The 23,690-nt window shown below is 38.3% G+C and overlaps 1 protein-coding gene across 4 annotated transcripts in view; it reads right to left on the reverse strand.

The window, feature by feature from the left end:
• The window catches only part of tanc2a (tetratricopeptide repeat, ankyrin repeat and coiled-coil containing 2a), a 180,363-nt gene that overhangs the window by 60,500 nt on the left and 96,173 nt on the right, over positions 1–23,690 (reverse strand). For 3 of the 4 annotated variants that reach the window (XM_067381643.1, XM_067381642.1, XM_067381644.1), the window contains one exon: positions 3,412–3,594. In XM_067381643.1, the coding sequence (XP_067237744.1) occupies positions 3,412–3,594 (183 nt within the window). Of the gene's footprint in view, positions 1–3,411; positions 3,595–23,690 lie in introns of those variants that run through there. The other variant, XM_067381645.1, reaches the window with a different exon arrangement.

The following is a 23,690-nucleotide window of genomic DNA, read 5'->3' on the forward strand; positions in this document are numbered from 1 at the left end:
TTTATGATTGGTCAATAGCTGTGTTTTATCAATTGAGCAAGTTTTTATAAGTGTTTTTCAAGAGATCAATTAAGTGAGTTTAATAACTACATTCAGATTTAGCATTTTCCTTCAGGTAAAGCCGAGTTCAGACTGCACGATTTTCAAAGTAGTCGGGTCACTGTTCTTTTCACACTGCATGACTATCTTGGCCAGCATTCAGTCGCTGCTGTGTTCAAACTGCACGATGGATCGGCGACAGAAGGTTTCACACTGCATGACTTTACAATAGGAAGAATCGCCGACAACTCTGTCTGGCACACAAACTACGTTTCACAACCAAACACACGCGAGACGTGACAAGGAAACAACGCAATATCACGCGTTCAAGACCGGAGTTCTCATGTGAGACTAGTCCTGCGTTTCAATCAGCTCCCTAGGTAGTGAATCAGTGAATGTGGCTGATACCCTCATCAGTGCCCTGACTACTGAACTAGGGAGCTGATTGAGACACACGGTGGGATTATTATTAAAAATAGTAGTCCGCAAGAAGCTTGAAATATGAATTGCTTGTGCGCTGATTTGCAGCGAAAACAACCTAAATAAAAGAAGAATATGGAGAAGGAAATGTTTGGGGAGACTGTGGATTGTGTGTTCTACAAAGACAGTTGGAACTAAATAAATAACTTCAATGTGCTGCTGTTGCGGATGGTCAAGCAAATGTTTGTGCTTTGTTTCTGTTTGATGTAATTGTAATGTTTATCTGAAACGAAGACATGCTTGCTGATATTGTGGTCTATAACTCCTCCCTGAACTCCCCGCTGTTCTGTATCTTGCTCTCTCATTGGCTGTCGGTCATCGCCGATGTAGTTTTCAGTCAGAACACTTTTCACACTGCAGGATTTTGAATCGCCGACAGGTCCAGATATTTAGCATGCCAAATATCTCACGGGTGTCGGCGACTCGTCGGCGATTCTCTCATATCGCGTCTTTGCTCATTCACACTGCGTGATTGTCACTCGAGTGAACGAGCTCCGATTTGCCTGTGATTTCGGGTATTTGTCGGCGATTTCTCAAAACCTGTCGGCAAGCCAAAATCGGGGCTAAAATCGTGCAGTCTGAACTCGGCTTAAGTCCTATGTTCATAATATAAAAATCTGTTTAAATGTCCGATGTATTATCTTGTCCTTTTAACATTTAAGGGGTTTTCCTATGACTGACAGCGCTAGTCAAAGCATTTGTCAGTTGCAGGTCACAACAATTCAGTCTTTTCAATGTAAAAGTCTTCACTATTGACTGACACACTCATAAAGACTGTCTTTGCCGCCATTTAATGGCGTAATAATGTAACTTCTGTTGCTGTTCACGGTCAGGGACTATTTTTTTCTGGCGGAAGGAAGGCTTTTAGTGAAAGTTTACTTCATGAATGTTGCATTGATACATATTTTTGGCTTTAATATTTGTATTGTGTGGTAAACATTTCATAAAAGCAATAAGGTACTCGAGGCTAGTGCTGCTGTATTCACTTCGCGTCGTGCCTAACAACGCCCTTCAGCCATGACTTATTCACAATACAGCACAGCCTCTCATACCTTATTGCTTATAAATCACATATTAATGCCTTTCTCTGCATGACCTTAGTCTACATACTTTAATACCTAAATTTAAACACTACAAAAACTACCTTACTAACAGTTAATAAGCAGTAAATTAGGAGTTAATTGAGGCAAAAGTTGTACTTAATAGTGAATACGTGCTCCATATACTGAAGTGTTACCACACAAGTTATACAGTACGTAAGTAGATACTGTACTGTATACTCAGCAGGCAGGTGAAACACATCCAGTGCTTTTGGGCTAAAATCAAATATTACATGAAAATTATTGTGGGAGGAAAATGAACAGTAAGCCAATGTTCTGTGTAGCAAAGGGCTGGATGAACATTACAGGACACGGAAAGAGAAGGAAATCACACTCTCCGTGCTGTCCTGCTTCCAGGAGAGTGTGGCTGAAAACAAGTCATTGTGTTTGGACGGAGCTTCCGCGGGCAGGCTGGGCTGGACGCGCACCGTGGAACAACTCGGAAATGATAAAAGCAGGAAAAACAATGCGTGGACGGAAAATCTACTGGCGGTGGTCCAAGCTCATGGGGGGAGATGGAACAGCCGGGGAGGTTAAAGAGAGGATACAAACAAGAATTTGAACTCAGTTCACCGAGTAATTCCTATTTCTGATCTTTCACCACTTTAGAATAGAGCAGGAAACAGGAGGACAGGAAACAATGAAGAGAGAGAGAGAGACAACAAAAAGGAGTGGGGGAAAAAAATGTTACAGTAGGTATGCTAACTACTAAACCAGACTGCAAGGGGTATATAATATACAGATATTGTATAAAATAAGGTATTATTTATATTTAACCTTGTTTAATATTTCTATCAGCCTTTATTCATTATAAGAGACAACACAAAGCTGCAACTGCTTTCAGCTTGCAGTCTGTTTGAAAAAAGTGTCGCTGAGCTACCACTGACAGCATCCGCTGAAAACAACATGATGCTCTCAGAGGATGCGATTAGCATTTCTGAAACATTAACGGGGCACTAATAATCCTTCAGCTGAACTACTTCTCCACAGAGAAAAAAGGCAACTCAAGGAGGAAAAGAATATAATTAGTGCACCCTTGTGGCTGTTAACAGAAGTGCAGTGTCTATGATCAGGAATTAAGAGCACAAAAGCATTACAACTGCTGAAGTATGGTCCTTAAAAAATGATTATATGTATACACACACATACACACACCTTCTGAAATTAAAACGTTAAAAAGGATGCGTTACATTGAAGTGACAATAAAGACATTTATGTTGTCATGTTGAGCACCAAATCAGCATCTGAAGGATTATGTGACACTGAAGATTTGAATAATGATGCTGAAAAATTGAAAATTCAGGTTTGCATCGCAGGAACAAATTACTTATTAAAATATATTAAAACAGAAATCAGATATTTTAAATTGTAATAATATTTTTATAATATTTACTGTATTTTTGATTAAATGCAGCCTTAGTAAGCACAAGAGGCTTCTTTCTAAACATATTTTAAAAAAGATCTTAATGACCACAAACTTTTAAATGGTAACTGTATGCAGACCAATTTTGATGCAATTTTCTACAATTAAATCACACTAAACAAACATAAATTCACAACCCTAAAAATAACACATTGCTACTTTGTTACATTGTCAAACTCATTCACACTCTCCCCAGTGTGTAAGGTGAAGGCATTTGTGCTCTCAGCGGGAGTTCTGGCATTCAGCTGGAGTGTTTGAGATGGGAAACAGGAGGTGGTTCTCGCTGACACACAAACCGTACACAAGCCACACAAATACATCTGCAGCACACATAAGCCTGCACACTCTTACAAACACAAGCAATGTTACCTGGCAGTCTCTTTAGGGGCTGTAGACGCATGTTGAGGGCCTGGTGGGACAGCAGGGGTGAGGAGGGGAGAGAACGCGACACACCCTCCATGATCCGAATGTGCTGCATGCCCTCGGTCACTGGGAGAGGAGGGACAGCGTAATCCCCCTCGAACACACACTCGCCTTCCACAGAGTCACTGCCTGGAGAGTGAGACAGAGATCACAAATCAATTCCAGAATGAATTTATGTTAGCAAGATACATTCAAGCGACCAATCAAATGAGCCTATTGGATGTAAAGACTCATTTGCATGTCAGAGGCACAAACGCACACAGTCAGTTCAGCTTATTAACACTCTGCCATCAGTGTTCCTGAAGAGACGACACCTCCAGAATTAGAAACCGAAAGAAAGACAGAAAGGGGGAGATTGAACATGCTGTCAAACGCCTGTAGCTGTTATATTTGTGTGTATGGACATATTGTGCCTTACACACAAACACTGATACACCTTTACAGTTTCGACGGCACACTAGTTTGCTTAGCAAGATTGACTTCAAAGTCAACTCTGCCATGAAAGTAGAAAAGCAACCAGAAAAAACATGTTTGCTAATACTAGTACAGTATGTATGTTTGCCTGTTGTTCAGAACAACAAAGCACAATGTGAAAATCAGACTTCAGAACTCGGGTTCAGACTCAAAACGGACAAAAATGATGACTATAACTAGAAATTCAATTGGCTGGGGATGTTAATTTGTGTTTTACTCTTTTGTAAACTCAATCAAAAGATCAACTTAAAAACGGATGATGCAGTTTAGCGACAAGAATTATGACTCGCTCATCTGTGAAGGTTCCAGAATGACAGACTAATGACTGAACAAGCTGATTGAAGTCAGCAAAATTATTCAAAGTACTTGCAATTTAATTTGATTTGACTGGACAGATTTATAGGAAATGGATAAAGCAGAAACCCATTACTTTTTGAGCACTGATATTGTGTTTTTGATGCAGACCTGGGTCCAGTAGGACATACTGTTTGATTTAAGTCTTACATAAATAAATAAGTACCAAGACTGCAATTAATTGATCAAAATACAGTAAAAACAGTAATACCGTTTAATTTTATTACAATTTAAAATAACTTTTTTTTTATTTTAATATATTTTGAAAAAGGTAATTTATTCTTGTGATACAAAGCTGGAATTTCTGCAGCCATAACTCCAGTCTTCAGTGTCACATGATCCTACAGAAATCATTCATATATACTGATATGCTGCTCATTCATAAGAAACATTTATTATCAATTTTGTTATTTATTATCAATACTTTTGTGGAAACAAGCATTTTTTCAGGATTCTTTGATGAATACAAAGTTCAAAAGAACAGCATTTATTTGAAATAGAAATATTTTGTAACATTTTACAGAATGTCTTTACTCTCCTTGAATGAAAGTATTAATTTCTTTTCAATATATATTTTTTCTATCAATAAAGAGCAATTAAAGTCCCCATGTGGTGAAAATCATTTTTTTAATGTTTATATGTCTATGTGGTGTTTTTAATATGCTTTAAGACAAACCATGTACAAATTCATAAGTCAACACTATTGCTGAGTATTTTCTCTTTAAAACTGCAGTGATCTAAAGACAGTTTCAAAAACACAGTTTGAAATCGCTGGTGTTTGTGATGTCACTACATTGTAACCAATCATGTCAACGTGCCGGCGGGCTTTAGGATATCATTAACCATGACCGATCTGAAGCAGGGGAGTCTCAAAAGAAGGTTATCATGTTATATTTTTCTGTTGATATGAAAAAAATCAATAGATTTACCAATATAGTGGGTGTATGATGTACATTACGATGTTACGATGAACTTTCTCCACTGACATTCTGCTTTGTTCAAAGCGTTTGTAAGGATACTGATTATAAGGCAGCTGTCTGAATCGTGAATGTGAACATGGTTTGTGTAAAATTAGTAACACATTATTAGCCCTTTGATAATGTAGTCAAGCAAAGGGCTAATCTTTTTTATTACCGTTGGGAATCGCGAGAAAATTTCCGGTTCTGGCTCTGCCTAACGATTCCGGTTCCGGTTCCATTAAAATAATTTATAATAAACAAACTAAACTAATAATAGTAGTAAGGTAAAAATGCACAATACTCGACTCAAACAGTCATATTTGTGTTTATTATTCTTGTAAAATGAATTTAACAGACTGTTAATCTCAACAAATTCGCTAACACTTTACAATAAGGTTCATTCGTTAACGTAAGTTAACTAGATTAACATGAACTAATAATGAACATTTATTAATCTTTGTAAATGTTCATTTCAACATGTAATAATACATTATTAAAATCAAGAGTTGTATTTGTTAACATTAGTTAATGCACTGTGAACTAACGTGAACAAACTATGAACAGCTGTATGTTTATTAACTAACATTAACAAAGATTAACAAATACTGTAACACATGTATTACTCATGGTTAGTTCATAAATTAACCTTATTGTAAAGTGTTACCACAAATTGGATAAGATGCTTGAAATCTGACGTATGTCTCTGTTAAAGGATACTCTCTCCCCGCACTTCGCCCACCCATCACACCAGAACAGTTCGGAACCAAAACTTAAAAAAAAAAAACACTACCGGTTCCGGATGATAACCGGTTCTCGGTTCCCAACCCTACCGTTATGTATAAAAAAAAAAAAAAAAAATCTATCCCATTGTGCACTGTTTACCTCAGTAAGTTGACCGAGTGGATCTCTGAGCTCATGCGTGGAGGTGGATCTAATTAGTATATTCAATAAATGAAGCAAGGGTGTAGAGTTACATTCAAGCTATTTTAAGGAATTAATAATTTTTTATTTTTCACAGGAAAATTTTTTTTTAAATATGTCATTTTGGTGATCAAAGATGAGTTTTAAGAGTTAAAATCGTTGACTACAGAGGGACTATAATGACTCGCATGTGACTCTTATAAGACTCTTATAAGAAAAAAACTACTTTAGTCTCACATTAGTACACTTCCCGTATTTACCATTCAGTAAATCTACCATGTTTGTGTGTGTGTGTGTTTGCACTGCTGTGGCTGGGTGGGGTCTGGACTCTGCTGATGTCAAGCAATCTCTTTTCCTTCTCTCTCTCTCTCTCTCTCTCTCTCTCTCTCTATTCCACTACAGATTCTTCAACCCATTTTCTTCTCCATCCATCAGCCCCACCCAATATCCTCATCATGCACTCTCATGCATTTCATATCTGACCACGGCTCACCTCTTTCTCTCATTCCTCCTCTCAAAGTGGCTCAGCTTCTTTGGCATGACGCTTGAATAAATAAAACACAAAGGTGTAGATTTTGAGCTCCCTAGACATCATTTGGCCATCATACCCAAAATGCCCAAATGCAACTATGATGTCCAATAATGCTGCCTAGGTAGGTAGTTCATTAGATTTGCATCTAAAAACATCAGAGCCACGCCCTAAGAATTCATCTCTTCATTCTCTCTCATCAAATGAGGCAGTTTTTGTGGTTCAAGACTCCTTTGAGACACTCTAAACACTCTCACTTTCTCTCTCGCCTCAGTAGAAGAGGATAAATCCTCCTTTAGAGACATGACGAGCTGTCAGATGTGGAATTGTTCATTGTGTCTTCCTGAATTCAGTGCTACTGCAGTGCAGGACGTGGACTAAAGTGGAACGCTTTCACAGAAGCAGACGGCAAGAGAGCTGAGCCGAACCCTCAGGCGTTAATCATCAGACACTTCCCGCTTCAATGCCGCAGAATCAGCTATAGAGTGTGTGAATGAAAGCTAGTGACTACAATGAACAAATAAGACTCAAAATGAACACAGAAAATGCAATGTCCTTTGTTTCTATTCTGTATGAGATCCTTTGAAGAATTTTAGATGCTGCCTGAATTCGCAGTGTGTGTCCACTGCAGCTAGGCTGCGTCATAGGATGGCGTCAGACAGGAAGAGGCCATGTTGCGCCCAGTCTGGCCACAGCGACAGATGGCACAGACAGGAAGAGAAGAAAGGAGAGGAAAGACTGATGAATGAAGCACCCACCTGCTAGTTACCACATATACAGACAACACGGACACACTTTACTTTAGGTCCAGTTTGCTGATACACTCTACCAACAGGTTGCCAATACTGGATGCCACATAAGGTGCCTGAAGTAAGAAATGAAAAACTAGTTTGCTACTATTGCAATCTAAAATATCAGTCTACTTTAAAAGTGCTTGTTGCAATGCAATGTGATGCACATTCAGTTACATTTCATTTCTATTGTTGCTGCACTGCAAAACTCTTGAAATATAAAATTATTTTTATATAATAAATAATTTAGTATTAATAGAAAAATCAGAATCAGAAAGAGCTTTATTGCCAGGTATGTTGTTTACACATACTAGGAATTTGTTTTAGTGACAGAAGCTCCACAGCGACAAGACAAGACACATAATAAAAAGAATAAAATAATAATATACAAATTTACAAGATAGACAAAGTGCAAAAAAGCAAAAGACAATATATATATTATAGACAAATGCAAATAAACTTAATTTTATATATATATATATATATATATATATATATATATATATATATATATATATATATATATATATATATATATATATATATATATATATATATATATATATATATATATATAATTATTTTACTTAAAAATTACACTTATTGTTCAGTTGAAGTGATGTGGAAATGTGGGCACACACCTCAGCACAAGCAACATTTAGATTTTTCAATATTTCATATAAATGTATTCTTTTTGAATAACAAATATATCCATTTTCAAAATGGCACATTAAACTGTCGTAAAATTAAACTAGGCCATGTAACTGTCAAGTGTTGCTAGTTTATGATACATTTGAAGCGTAATCAGCACGCACCTGCTCTTACCTAGGGGGGTCTCACATGTTATATCACTCTTGTCACATGACATACGATGCAATGACAGCGGCAGGATTGAGAGCTGCCAGAGAGGTGGATGCAGTGTCACCGTGACGACACTCTGAGGAATACTGTGCCTTCGATAAGGAAAAGCAGCACAAGCAGAGGACACATCAGAAAAGCGGATTTATGGTGCAGCCCGCTTCCTCAAGGAGATGAAAGAATGCTTAGTGGGAGAGAAGTGAAGAGATGGAACAGGCTTAAAGGTGGGAGAGAGAGAGGTGGCACAAACCGGATCGGTCAACCCAAGTGCAGGAGGCTTAAATTTATCCCTCACTGAAGGTATGAGAGGGTTCGATGGCAGGGGGTGGAGAAGGACCGGCTTAATGTTGAGAAGAGTGGAAGGAGAGCAGGTGTATTATAAATTCAAACTCGCATATCCTTTGCGTCCAACCAGTATGCAGCAAATTAAAAGAATGACGCTGTTTTATGAAGGCTCTCAACATCTTGTTTTGGTGAAAATCTAAGGCCGCATCATAAGTTTATATAAACTAGGATGTGAAACGGAGCCTTGTCTTACCGTAGGTGTGGATACTTGTAGGTCATACACCCTACTGTGGACTAAAAGAGCCACTTAAAATAACCTGTTATAAATGAGTAATTAAAAAAAAAAAAGAAAAAAAAAAAAGAAATAGCCATAAGACAATACATTAATACATTTTAAATACAACTTATACAAACACAAATCACGTTATCAATAAAATAAATACATTAAATAAATAGCCATATCTAAAACAGTTTAATGTTTAAAATGCAATTAAAATGTAAAAAAAAAAAAAAAAAGGTATGACTTGCTTTTTAAAATAGCAGTTAAATGTAACAATAAAACTTTTTTATTATTAATGTATTACATTAATATATAATTTTAAATCCAAAAAACAAAAACAAACAAACATTGCCCAAATCCCATATTCTTAAAACTCAAAACTATATTGACTGCTACCATGTATGAACTTGTGCAATGGTATTTTTCTTACTTGATAGGCAAAGAAAATCACCCAAAATGGATGCCAAAAAAACAAATTGTAATTGCTAATAAAAATGCAAATTCTGAATTTATTGTTACATTTAACCACCAAAAAAAATGGATATAAACAAACCGTTATTTCTTTGTCAATTTGAAAAGTTATTAACTTTTTTTTTAAGTTGCACTTCTAGTCTTTCCATTGCACTTATGCGGACACATCAAGCAAAGGCTTTAGAAGACAGCTGCCTATGTTGCTTCGTGTCTGTCGGATTAAGCACTTTTTAATACTCAAAATCTAGTTTAACTTTAAACCTTCTGGTTAAATTTGCAAAAAGCAAATGGAAAGGTGACTCTGATGACAGAAGTAAATCTGTCCTGCGTAAGTTTAACACCCTGAATCGTTTGCAGCTGTAAAAATCCCTTATCGGAGAACACACATTGAGGGGTAAATGAACAACACCGATTGGGAGCTAATCAAGGCATACTTCAGATACTCTTGTACTTTATTACATGAGTATTTTTTACAGCCTCTCTGCGCGCACACACATCCGTTATGAGCTGATATGAGCCCAGTGGGAGCCATGAGTGTGATTCAGAGAGCTGCTCTCTAATTTATGTAGGCTGATAGCAGAACCTGCTTGCCTAATCAAAACAGCCCACTAAATCTGAGCCCGGATCGGCCCAATGCCCTTGAGCCTGGAACAGAACCATCACTCGTCTTCCAACCACACACTGACAGAGGCTGGAAATAATACCAGATATATAGCAAGAGAACAGGATCATTTCCCACAAATCCCCACTGAGACCTTTGTTGTGCTGCGTGAAATGAATATCATCAAGAGATTCATTTCATGTCTTTAAGATCACATGTCATGTGATTTGACAAGAGCGTGTGCCAAATATGTCAAATCACAGACCCTGTTATGTTGTCCCTATGACCTTTGCTGCCATTTTAATCTGCATGCTCAGAACAGTGGTGCTCAAGTGGGCGCCGCAGGTTTGAATCTGGCTCGTGACATTTCCTGAATTACCCACAATCAATTCCTGTCCTTTACTAATCTACTTTCAGAGAAAAAGGAGGAATTCCTATTCGGAAAGGATTAGTTTTCCAAACAACATCAGAATTACAATTTTTAACACAGGACTGTGGTTTCATGTACTGATTCGGACGGGATTGGGATCGGCAGGATTATAAATGAATTATTATTATTATTATTATTATTATTATTATGTACATAATTAAGGCAAATGATTGATTTCAGTGGGGTTAAAATTACATTCAAAGTAAGTTCTGTGAAAAGGCAGGAACACACCAAGCCGACAGTCGGCCGTCGGGCAGTTTCTGTTCATCGGCAGACTAAGTTTTCTCAGTATGTTCTGCACCGTCGGCTGAAGTTCCTCGTCGACTTTTTTCGGCCGATTCGACATGTGGAATCGGTGTCGGAGCTCGTCGGTCAGTCAGGGCATCTGATCATTCTGATTGGCTGTTCAGATACTGCCACCTTCTGGTACGGAAAGGCATTACGCAGGCGCAGAACGGACGTGCTACTTGGCCATCAGCTGTCATTCATTAAATTGATCAAAAGTGACAGTAAAGACATTTAACAAAAAATGTATTTCAAATAAATGTTCATCTATTGTTTATTAACTTTCTATTCAAAGAATTCTGAAAAAAAAAATGTATAAATTTCCACAAAAAATATTAAGCAGCACAACTGTTTTCAACATTGATAATAACAATAAATGTTTCTTGAGCAGCAAATCATATTAGAATGATTTCTGAAGGATCATGTGACACTGAGGACTGGAGTAATGATGCTGAAAATTCAACTTTGACATTACAGGAATAAATTACATTTTAGAAAACAGTTTTAAATGGTAATAATATTTTACAGTATTACTGTTTTTACTGTACTTTTGATCAAATAAATACAGGCTTGGTGAACATAAAGAGACTATTTTCATGAAAATTAAATAACTGTATCAACCCTAAACTTTTAAACAGTAAAGTACTCCCCCAAAACAGTATTGCTATAGATAAAATATCTCGCACAAACTAACCCACAATCCCATGCACCAGAGCATCTAATGTAAAACAGACACAACTAACAACTCCCATGATAACATTACACAGTTTCACCCATAAACAGCCTGTATCCCGTCTCCAGGTCCTTCTCACTGGCATTGGACCAATAAGCTCATGGAATGATATGCATTTCTCTCAGCTAGCTAAAGAATTAGCAACCATTAGCATTAGCTAGCTTCTTTTTTTTCCATCTTTAAAATGTTCTGTGACCTGAAAGCAAAGGTTTCAGGTGATGTGAACTGACACGCTCTTTAGAAAGCAAGTTCCCGTGGCCACCCAGCAGCTGCCGCCGTACGCCCACACATAACCACGAATGACCGCTGTGTGTCGTGGTTTGATGGCAGTAAGCCATCGCTCCATATGGTGGCCCATTTCCACTGCAACACTGGGGACATACCACATACTCCGAGACCTTCGGCATGTCCTCCAGATACTACCTTCATCCATTAGCTCAATTGTGCACATTTCTTCATTTACCATTTACTGTTCACTTCATCACATACTGTACAACTTGGAGAAATCTGTGAAGATCTGCTTGAGTTTAGTAAGAGTAACAAGTACAAAAGATCGATGTGCATTAGAGTAGAGGGAGAGCTAAGCGGCAATAAAACGGCAAGATTCAACATTATCCATTTCAAACACTCTTCGCATGAGCGTTTCAGACATCTCACATCCTCTATGAATCAGACTTCTTACCCACTTTGATTCTCCTAATGAGACTGCCATTTAAATCTGACCTCACAAAAGCTTTTACCTGCGTTTTAGTGCTGTGTGCTAAGGCAAGCATAACTATCGCTCATACTTGGGGAGAATAAACTTCAGTGTGCAACTCATCCTGCACCATTTGTGCTAAAGATGATACCTTTTGTTTGAGGAAATGTGTGGTATTACTTTCCAAGCGATCAGACTTAAACTACTGTTCAACCGTTCATACTTTTATACAGCAAGGATGCATTAAAATGATGAAAAGTGACAGTAAAGACATTCATAACGTTACAATAGACTTCTATTTCAAATAAATGTGGTTCATTTGAAGCCTCTATTCATCTAGAAAAAGTATCAAAGAACAACTGTTTTCAACATTGATAATAATAATAAATGTTTCTTGAGGATCAAATCATCATATTAGAATAATTTCCAAAGGATCATGTGACACTGAAGATTGTAGAAATGGCTGCTGAAAATTTAGCTTTACCATCACAGGAATAAATTATATTTTAAAATGCAGTGATGAGCTAAAACTTTATGACCAGTCACAGGTGAAGCGAGTATTGTTGATCATCTAACAAGGCCACATATTAAGATCTTGGTAGATTAGATGGTAAACAAACAAACAGTTGTTGTAATCAACATGTTGGATGCAGGAGAAATGGGCAGGAATAATGATCTTGTCAGCAGTGGTGAGACATTTCTAACAGTGGTCCGAGGAGGGACAAACCACAAACCAACGACAGGTTGGGCTCCCAAGGCTCATCAATGCACGAGGGCGATGAAGGCTGTCCCATCTGGTCCAAGCTAACAGAAGGACTACTCTGGCACAAGTCACAAAAAAATGTTACTGATGGTTATGTGAGTAATTTGTCACAAGACACAGTGCATCACACTCTGCTTTGTATGGGGCTGCATAGCAATCAGTGTGCCTGATGACCCCATCCACCGTCAAAAGCACCTACAATGGGCACATGAGCGTCGGAACCGGACCTTGGAGCAGTGGAAGAAGGTCTCCTGGTCCATTGAGCCTTGTTTTCTTTTACATCACGTACATGTTTAATAAACCTATACATGTGCGCCGTATATAAAAAAAACTATCGACCCTAAACTTTTAAATGGTAATGTACTCCCCAAAGATGCATTGCTATAGATAACATACAGTATCACATGCTCAATGATATCACAATGCTCTGGGCAATGTTCTGCTGGGAAATTCTGGGTCTGACCATTCATGTGGACGCCAATTTGGCACATGCCACCAACCTAAACATTGTTGTAGACCAACATCCCTTCATGACAATGGTTTTTCCCTGGTGGAAATGAACATTTCAGCAGGATAATGCACCCTGCCACACTGCACACATTGTTCAGGAATGTTTTGAGGAACATAACGAAGAGTTAACAGTGTTGCCTTGGCCTCCAAATTCCCCATATCTCAATCCAACTGAGCATCTGTGGGATGTGCTGGACCAACAAGTTCAATCCACGGTGGCTCCACCTTACAACCTACAGGACTTGAAGGATCTGCTGCTAATGTCTTGATGCCAGATACCACATGGCACCTTCAGGGCTCTTGAAGAGTTCATGCCAAAAAATTTAGCTTTACCATCACATGAATAAATTATATTTTAAAATGCAGTGATGAGCCAAAACTTTATGACCCTGTACAATTTGGAGATACTGGTAAACCTGTAGTTTACCAGTTCACAAAACCCTTAATTAAATTTACTTACCAGCAAACCTTCTTAACACAAGATGTTGTTAATATTTATGGTAACACTTAAATAAGGTTCCATTTATTAACATTATTTAATTTCATTAGTTAACATGAACTTCAGTAATACTTATACATCATTTATTCATCTCAATATTAATTTCAACATTTACGAATATATTTTTCAAATCAAAAGTTCTGTTGACATTAATGTACTGTGAACTAACATGAAGGAATTGTATTTTTTGTTAACATTAAGAAAGATTAATAAATGCTGTAAGAAACATACTGCTCAATTTTAGTTCATGCTATCTAATGCATTAACTAATGTCAACAAATGAGAACCCATTACCATTATTACTTTATGCATTACACAGACTGAAATAACTCTTTAGAATTATTCCCTCCTTTCCTTGGATTGAACTCGTTTTTCATTTTAGTTTGGCAAAATAGCAAATGGTTTTACTGGAAAAAATCTCCCCAGATTTGTATAATGCTTGACCAGACACACTTGCTCAGATTGGTTGATGTTCAGTCACCATTAAAAGGGAGCCTATTAGGGAGCATCGGTTCAGGCATCCACAGAGGACTTGCAAATGTACTGCGAAAGTAAGTGTGTGCACGTCTAGAAATGTGATCCTCGGGTGTAGTCTGCCACTGATGAATAATTTAGTCTTTTTTTCTGGCCACACAGACTTTTGCAGAAAAGATATTGGAGCAGTCGGATATATCCGTCTCTTTTTCTGTTTTCACTCTCTCTTATTTCACTCTAAGCAGTCTACATCCAAACTGAGCCCTTATCTAGTGGTTAGTAGTCAGGCTCAGCTGCCCGCGGCACATCAAAGTTAACTCCACCAATCTGTAAAAACACCACCAGCCAAGAAACCAATTTGCCCTGTCGTGTTAGTAGAGCTAGACGATATAGCTAATGAAAAATAATATATATTTTTTATTTTTTTTATGATTATCAAACAAATAAACCAATATTTACCAACAGTAAAAAAAAAAAAATATTTGAAAATGCCACAATGATACTTACATAAACATTTTTTGAGCTAAACGAACTGTTGAATCAATTTTAAATCTCTTCATTGAAATGAGCTGATTTATAAAATTGAATTTTACTCAGCACCATTTTTGCATCTGAATTTAAATCAGAAAAAATATTAAAACATTTTTTTCTTGTCGGACCCACACTAGCAAGGAAGAATTGCAAAATTAGTCTAACACCAGCCCCTTTCACACAGCAATCCTGGTAAATTACCATAAAAATACCAGAATGACTTTACCGGTAAATACACATACAGTATATGTTGTTCACACAAGCAACAGCGTTCTGGCTTTTTACTGGTAAGAAACCATTCACACATCAGCACCAAAATACCAGTAAATTCTGTAATGTCTGTGATTCTGCAGAGCCACAACACTGATGAATGGAAAATAAGGCAGGGTCTCCAGAGCGACACAATGAAAAACCCGCGAGATGTGGTACGATGGTCAAAGATGAACGAAGTAAACAGCGAGGAGTAATCAAATCATCTCAACTTTATGATTGGCCGAAAGGAGACTTCTTATGTCAGCGCGTTCTGACTTTGTACATGCTTATACCGGTAATCTTCATTCTGCGTTCACACACAGCACATTACCGGTAATTTACTGGTAATGTTACAACTTCCCTTACTGGTAAATTGTCAGAACCAATTTACCAGCACTTCTGAAAAGGTCCTGTTCACACATGATCTCTTTCCAGTAATTTACCAGGAAACACTATGTGTGAAAGAGGCTACTGCCCTTGGGAAGCTTAAAAGTGCTTTCAAATAATTGCAAAAGTCACAGTGCTGCTCACAAATGTGTTGTTACTATTCAATATATATATCGCCAAGCCCTTCCTGAGATGCATTTAAAAACACTGTTTCTTATATTTGACTATATTCAAAGTCAGATGCCACACCTATAAAAGCAACTAAAGGCAGCATGAAAGCAAGGAAGCATCTAATAGCATACAGAAGCAAGGCATATTACACTGCATATACAGGATCTAACTCTATAATGTCACTCTAATATGACAAAAAGCTCTAAAGATGCCAAACAACGAACTACTTAAACACAGAATAGAAGCCAATGGCAGTTTCATAACACTGTTATTTTACAATGCAAAGAGCCCTTTAGAGCTCTCAGAAAATTTTATGGATGAACTAACTGTAAGACTCAACTCTGTCTGATCTGACTAGCAACAGCCGTGGCATGATAAATCCGGTACATACGCTTTGTCAGCACAACCTAGCTTAACCTAGCCCAGTGAGACAGTGTGGAAAGAGAGGCAGAGAGAAAGAAAAAAAAAGAGTGAAATCATGTAGGCACCACATAATCCTACGCACTTAACCCATCTCACTTATCTCAGTGGGAAAACTGATTCGTGGTGAGGCAGAAATTTTATATCAGCGTATCTTTAGGCCTGAATGCTCTTCCAATAATCATTTAGCTCACAAAAACATTTAACTGACAACAAAAGCCAATGAGCCGAATCCTCCATACAGTTACGCCGCTTTTACACTTCATATTTCAACATTAAAACCAACATTATTTCAACATTACTCCTAACCAGGCACTAAACAGCAAGTCTCTAAATGAAATGATTGTCACTGTTTACAGCACAAACATAGTGCCTTTTAGCCAGTTTTTAGCAGTGCTGGGCAAGATATTCAAAAATGTGCAGCTAGCTCAGTTAACAACTAATAGAAGAATTAAAAGCTCCTTTTTAAAGAAAGTAGCTGTAATTTGATCAAGTGTCTGTTCAAACTTCAAATGCTAATCTACTACTCAAAGCTTTAGCTGCATCCAAAATCACATATTGTCTGAGTGGGTAGTACCTTTGATGAAGAACTTACTTGTATTGCTCCAAGATGCGTTCACACCATGTTGTAATTACAAGATTTCAACTTGTAAAAAGCATTCACGTCCTCGTAGAGTAATTATTGCTTGTAAGACATTTGTGAGAGTTAGTACCTGTACCACATACTGCTGCAGATTGATTTAGGCATTGATAGTGTTGCCACAGAAATGCATAGCTCCCAATACGAAGACATGAATACATGCTTCGAATAGAACATGGTAACACTGCCATTCATTTTATGAATACTAGGGGTGTAACGATATTCAAACTGAACCGAAAAACCATGATACACCACCCACGGTACATACCACGATACTCTCATGGCATACCAAACGTGCCCCACCCCCTGCTGCCCTGCCCAGCCCTGGCCCATTGGATCTGCACGAATACAGCGGTGCCCACACAGCAGGAGACTCCTATGCGGATCCGCATTCAAGTCGCCAAACCCACGTGACTGTCACATTCGTTTTGCTGCTGCCCAGAGGATCAGCTCCGCCTCCGGGCGACGCTGTAAATTCTACTGTCAATCAGCGAATCCTGAGCGGACACGCACACACCTTTACTGTAATGGTTGTATCAATTTGCAGGTCCCAAACGGACCCGCTGCGGAGGTAAGGTTTTAATCACAGATGCGGAGCGGATGCGGAGCGGATGCGGAGCGGATGCGGCGCGGAGTGACGGCGTGTCCGCGATCCGCCTTCGTTGCGGATCCATCACTGCGCGCAAGTAGACGCCGATATGTTCCGGAAGCCGCGATACCTCCGTGGCCGAGTTCTTTTGCTGTGAGGGTGTAGACTTACCACCATGAACCACCAATAAATCGCAATAAGCTCCAAGCTGTTACTTTTGAAAGTGTCATCTTTCAAATTCTGTCAATTTTATCATGAAATTAAAAAAAAAAAGAAAGAAAAAAAGCCATTTTGATGCTCTTTGATGTGGCGTGACAGATCAATGTACAGGCGCCTCATCACAAGTGACAGCGCGGAGTGGAAGTGAACGCGATCATCTCTTCCTCTTTAATACTAGTTACAGAATAAACATGAATGAACATCTGAAGGTATGTTGAAAGATACAGTACAACTTACTGAAACGTATAACATCATGTAATCACTCAATCAGTGTTTCGACGGCAGAAAGACATTAATAAAACAGCTTGTAAACACTGTCACGTAGCATTTACCTCAGGAGAGTCAGTTTTGTGTACCATTACTCCCCTAATGAATACTATGAATTCAGACCTACTACTTGCACACTGATGTTCACTGATGTTCGCTGAGTAGGAATTATGTATATTCAGAAAAAAGTGACTAACACTTTGTTACTGAGAAGTGACTTTACTACTTTTAGTGTACCTACCTCCAAAGTATTATGGATCAATGTGGTCTGCTGTATCCTCCACAGCACTCAGAAAAGACTAGGAAAGATTGGGAACTATGCTGTGAAATTATGTTTTATTCAGATCATGATGCCACATCTGCTGTGTTCACCTGATTGCTGTTACTACCCAATAAACGCACCCCTCGAAGTGTTCTGTGCTATCCCAATCACCAAGTCCTGGCTTAAGTCCCACGCTTGGAAACATCTACCACACCATCAAACTGTACTTCCCAAAATGCCCTGGAGGACACCGAGGAGTGCTTCTACTCAGTACAGAATGGATTTGCACATCCCTCACACACAAAAGAAGAGACGAGGCACTAGAGACATCTTTCAGACGCACAGAGAGAAATGCAGATTACAGATACAGGCACATACGCGCACACACAGATTTCCTCTCGCTCTGCTGACACCGCTGAGTGGGCGAGGAATACTGATAGGGAGGGATCATGTAGGTGACTGTGTGATTGTGTGTGTGTCTGTTTGCCCACACTTGTGTAGGTGTTAAAATTCCAGTGATCAAGTGACTAAATGTGTTAGTGTATGTGTGTCAGATTTGGCTTTGATTTCCCTGCAGTATTCTCATTTCTACTGTTATAAGATTCATTACGCTCATCCGGTGATCACTTAATAAAGATCACTACAGAAATCATACTCACGTGTCGCCAAGGAAGCCACCAAGGTGAAAAAGTTAGACCCGTATGATCGCTCCTGTGAGATGACAGATGGGACACGTTGTCACCAGCGTTTCTGCTACCCTTTGATTTAATGAAGGACCCAAGACGGCATGAAGTCCTACAGGCTCTTCAAAGTTGTAAAAATCTATTGGGGTATTTCCTTTGAGCTTATCAGGAGTCTGTTGCTAAAGATCGCCTATCCCGGACGAGACCCCAAAATCTGTCAGCACGACCCAAAAACCTCAGGACCTTGTAGCTCACCTCTGCGAGTTTAAAGAATCCACATCCCAACACAGTCAAATCAAGATTCATGGTAAATAACTGAAGAAATTAGAGACTAGGTTAATGAAAAAGAAAAAAGAAAATGTAAAAAAAAAAATGAGAAAAAGACAGGAAAAATGCTTAGACGAGTGATGCTGAGAAGAGAGAGAGTTATCTGCAGTCTTGAGGGCGACTGCCAGGTACCGGCGCATGCGCCAAGATCATACATCCCCCTGATACACACACACACAAATGTACACTCATCAGCGAGGCGGACAGACGCACCCTCCTCCTCCTCTTTTCTCTTTTTCTCCCACTCGATAGCAGCTATTCAGCTGTATCTCTCAAACTTTTTCTCTCTGTTCAGATTCTCTTAACCTCTCTTGTGTGTTCTGCCGGTTGTGTTGAAAAGAGTCTCTACACGGTTTTTTACATTCTTGTACAGAACACAATGGCTTTGTTCATACAGACAGCAAAATTCTGATTTTCTGGAATATCTGAATCAAATCTTTTAAGTTGTCTTAAAAATACATATACCCCACCCCTCACCCCCCACAAACTCAAGTTGTAGTTTGCTTTTAGATTTTTTTTTTTTACAAGAGATGTGACAAAATATGTGCATAAATAATAATATAATATAATATAATATAATATAATATAATATAATATAATATAATATAATATAATATAATATAATATAATATAATATAATATAATATAATATAATATAATATAATATAATGACTTATTACATTACACACTTCTAAAACAGCTGTGAAAAGTCCATTGTATGTTTAAACTTGAGAGGTGGATTATAAAACATCTTCAAAGGGCCAGAGAATGGACTCAGCTGAAACTGCTGAGGTATTTATTCCGTCTGGTGTTCAAGCTCCTCTGAGTGGATAGGAGTGTTGCAGTCACTGCACCACTGATAAGGACAAAGTACTTAACTACAGTGTGTGTAGAGCATGCCTGTGTATGAGTGCATACTTAGCTATACTTTGAGCTGGAGCTTATAAATTCGTCACCAGAAGTGAGCTGAATTTGACAAGATCATGAACACTTCCTAATCAAACACACCTGATTCATATTATCAGTTGGTAAAGACTCCAGGGTTGTCTCCAAAATCGCTCCCTATTCCCCCATTCACTATTCCCTACATTAGTCCACTAATATAGTTCACTTGAGGGAGCGAATGAAAATGAGTGAGTGAATTTCGACACGGAAGGGTTTCTGCCTTTGCAAGGTTTGTGCTTGCTGTTTAAAACTGCTGTCCGCGATTTTTGGCCCTCTAGCGGTTAATAAACAGGAACATTCTAGCCGGAGCTACTTTTCTCAGTGTATGTCTATGACGAGTCACACAGTTACTGTGATAATCTGTGGCGAGTCCTACCAGTCCAGTCTGAAACACTTATTATAAGTGTACCATAATGATTTAGGATAAGACAAAAACACGGTTTGGAAAATGGATTCATGTTGTATATTCTCATTATATATTTTTTTCTTTTACATTTTTAACACAAAAAAAGTTGCGGACTGCAGCTTTAATAATTATTTGAAACTTAGCAAACTAGCAGCTCCAGTAGTAAGATAAACAAAGATAAAATTGCTCTGTAAGATATTATGCTATAGCCACATTGGACCAGTGGTTTGGAAAATGTATGGCTGGATGATTCAGCTGTGGGTGCCATCTTCTGGTCAGACATGGGAATTCATTTGGCGTGCGACTCTCACAGTGCATTATGGGTATTCTCTAGCCATTGAGTGTACATCGGTTGTACATTCATTATTGCACTCATTATTGGGAAAGCACTGGGTTAGTCTATAGTATCCATATGAGTGAGAAAGAAACATTATACCTTCTAGTCAGACTGTCAACATAAATTAAATGACCAAGAGTACTGTATATACACCCCCTTCTAATTAGCAGGTTTAGCTATTCCAGTAATTTCAGTGAAAAAAAGTGTTAACAGACATATATGCACACATGAATGTATAGCAAGCAAACATGTACATACAGGTGCACAGACAAGACACTACAATCATTCAAATATGCACAACGGTTTAACTGTAAAAGCTGTTTGTCCTGTAATTTAAATGTTTAAGTATATCTACATTCAACAAAGAGTCAATTGACTTAAAAGGACACTGAAATTATTTTACAATGAAACTTGAAAGTTGATGCAACTGAAACAAATACCACCACTGCATTTTTAACTTTATTTCTCTGGCTCTATGTAGAAATCTCTAACCCAAACATGTGCACCTAATTCAAGGGTGTAAAACAGAGCATGAGATAAGAATGTCAAAGAGGCCCATCACTCCCAAAGAACTGGATACATTTGTTTTCTTTTTCTTTTTTTTTTTCCAAAAACTCCCTTAAAATCAAGAACAATCTTATCTGTGGGAGACTCCCTAAAATAAGGATGCATACAACCAAGAGAACAGGTTCTGGAGGGACTGGAATCATTGAGGGATGAGGAGCTCTCCATGACCCTCCAGCAAAGACCAGATGAGATTGATGGACCTCTTTATGAGAGGACCAGCAAATGGAGAGCCAAAGTATAGCCAAATCTAAAAGTGCATGGACATTCCTGAAGGTCCATTCTGGACTATTCCAGTAGGGCCATGTGCTTCATGTATCTGCCAGAATATAACAATGAAATTGGATTATTAGGAGACCATTAAGAGCTGATTAAGAGCTGCAGTCTGCTGCTTACCAAACTGGAAGTATGCTGAAGAGATCACCAGCACATCTACCCATGAACTGCTTTGTTCCTTTTCAATCCCAACAGTCCAAAACAATACATGAAGACATGCCAGATTCATAAAGTGGGACTCTAAAATCCTCTTTCTTTGGAGCACCAGTCTAAGGATATGAAAGGTTTGCTGGTCTTGAGGGTAATAAAGTTTAAAGGACTGTTCACAACAAAGACAATAACAACTGTATATGAGCGCTGAATATGAGAATAGAGAAAGTCCACACCAACATTGTCCACATAGCGATATCGACACAGAAGAACAACATGGTTGGTATTTTTTCAAGCTGAAGGACAATAAAAACATTGACCAATTAGAATCCAAGTGCTCAAGCATGTAAAGTGGCAGGAGACATAACTGCAGTGTGTGCTTATAATAAACTAAACATTATCACACACTGATATGGTTTTTGGTGTGAACGAGGCTTAACACTTGAGAACCACAAATTTCAATGTTCTAACTTCAGTCAAACTGCTGGATTCAACACTGTTCTTTCAGAAAGAGGACTGGAGTAAGAAATGGTCCTACAAGTCCTTCACATTAACAGACCCCATCTGGCACGCAGTTCACCGTGGGCTGGGCAGAAGGCCAATTTCTGTCAGCAAGAAAGGACAGTGACATTGGTGTAGAGGTGCAGAGCTTTAGCAAGGTGGTGGGTAAAGATAATGAAAGGGAATTTGACCAAAATAAAGGGGCTATGAGATATTTTTACGTTATAAGTATATATAGAAAAGACTCTCAAGCCTTAAACTTTGAAATCCAACTGGTTTGCTAAACCTGACTGGATTTCCTAAACACAGCCTAGTGAAAAGCCAACAGATACCAGGTGGAGCAGGGCATCATCCACCAGGCTTTGAGACCCTCAACGTCAAGTGTTTCCATCAGCACAACAATGCTGTCCCATCCAGGGTTGCGCAAAATGCAGTATTCAAGAATTGGCTCCCTTTCAAATAATGAGTTAGCCACACCCCACAGGAATTCAATGAATTGCAATTCAATTATCTATATCTTCATCTATCTATACCCATACACATCCATCCTTTGACTTTTTTTTTTTTTTTTTAATTTCAAAAACAAGACTTTTTCAAACCAACAAAGTTTGTTTTGCCAAACATGACTATTCTAGTTAAAAAGTTCTTTAAATTTCAATTAATTTATATTCCAATTATACTTCAGTGCATTCAGTTTCTACATTCTGTTGCAAAATACATTCTCAATTCATTTTTGAATTTCACACAATCCTGTTCTTAAGTTGGCTCAAACAAAGGTAAAAAATATAGATGGTTTGACATTTTTTGAAAAGCAGACAGGCTAAGGAAACATGTGCTATGTTACCCTAAATAGTGACTTCTACAGCTTTCATTGGTTTTTGGCATCAATCCTGAACCAAATTTGTCCAATTAAAATGGACCGATAACTTTCATCATACATTATCCAAATATTCCAATATCAGCATTCATCAAGCATTTATTTGTATAAAGTTCTCTCTATATAAATAATTACACTAATCAAATCAACCACAATCATGTCTGTCAAAATCTGCCAGCACAATGACATGCTAGAGGTAAAATATCGCCTGCAGTTCTTATATAGGCTTGCATCATATTCAAACCGCACAGGGCTCATGGGTCAGTGCTGCTGGCAGCTGTTTGAGACCGTTAGGATTCTGCTCACGATGTTTGAGGGGTCTAGAGGCTAACCATCAATCGCCCCGCGACATGTGTTTTTTTTCTCCACTGTGGAGCTCAGTTCCTCTGCTGTGCTCTGTAAGTTGCTGGCTGTGCAGATCTAATTTATGGCAAACATATTCAGCCAAGAGAGCTGCATTTGCATCTAGCTGAATACTAACAGAAAAAAAGGCAGGAAGGAATCAAA

The sequence above is a fragment of the Chanodichthys erythropterus genome, chromosome 3 (genome assembly GCF_024489055.1).
Source record: "Chanodichthys erythropterus isolate Z2021 chromosome 3, ASM2448905v1, whole genome shotgun sequence".
Classification (NCBI taxonomy): Eukaryota; Metazoa; Chordata; class Actinopteri; order Cypriniformes; family Xenocyprididae; genus Chanodichthys; species Chanodichthys erythropterus.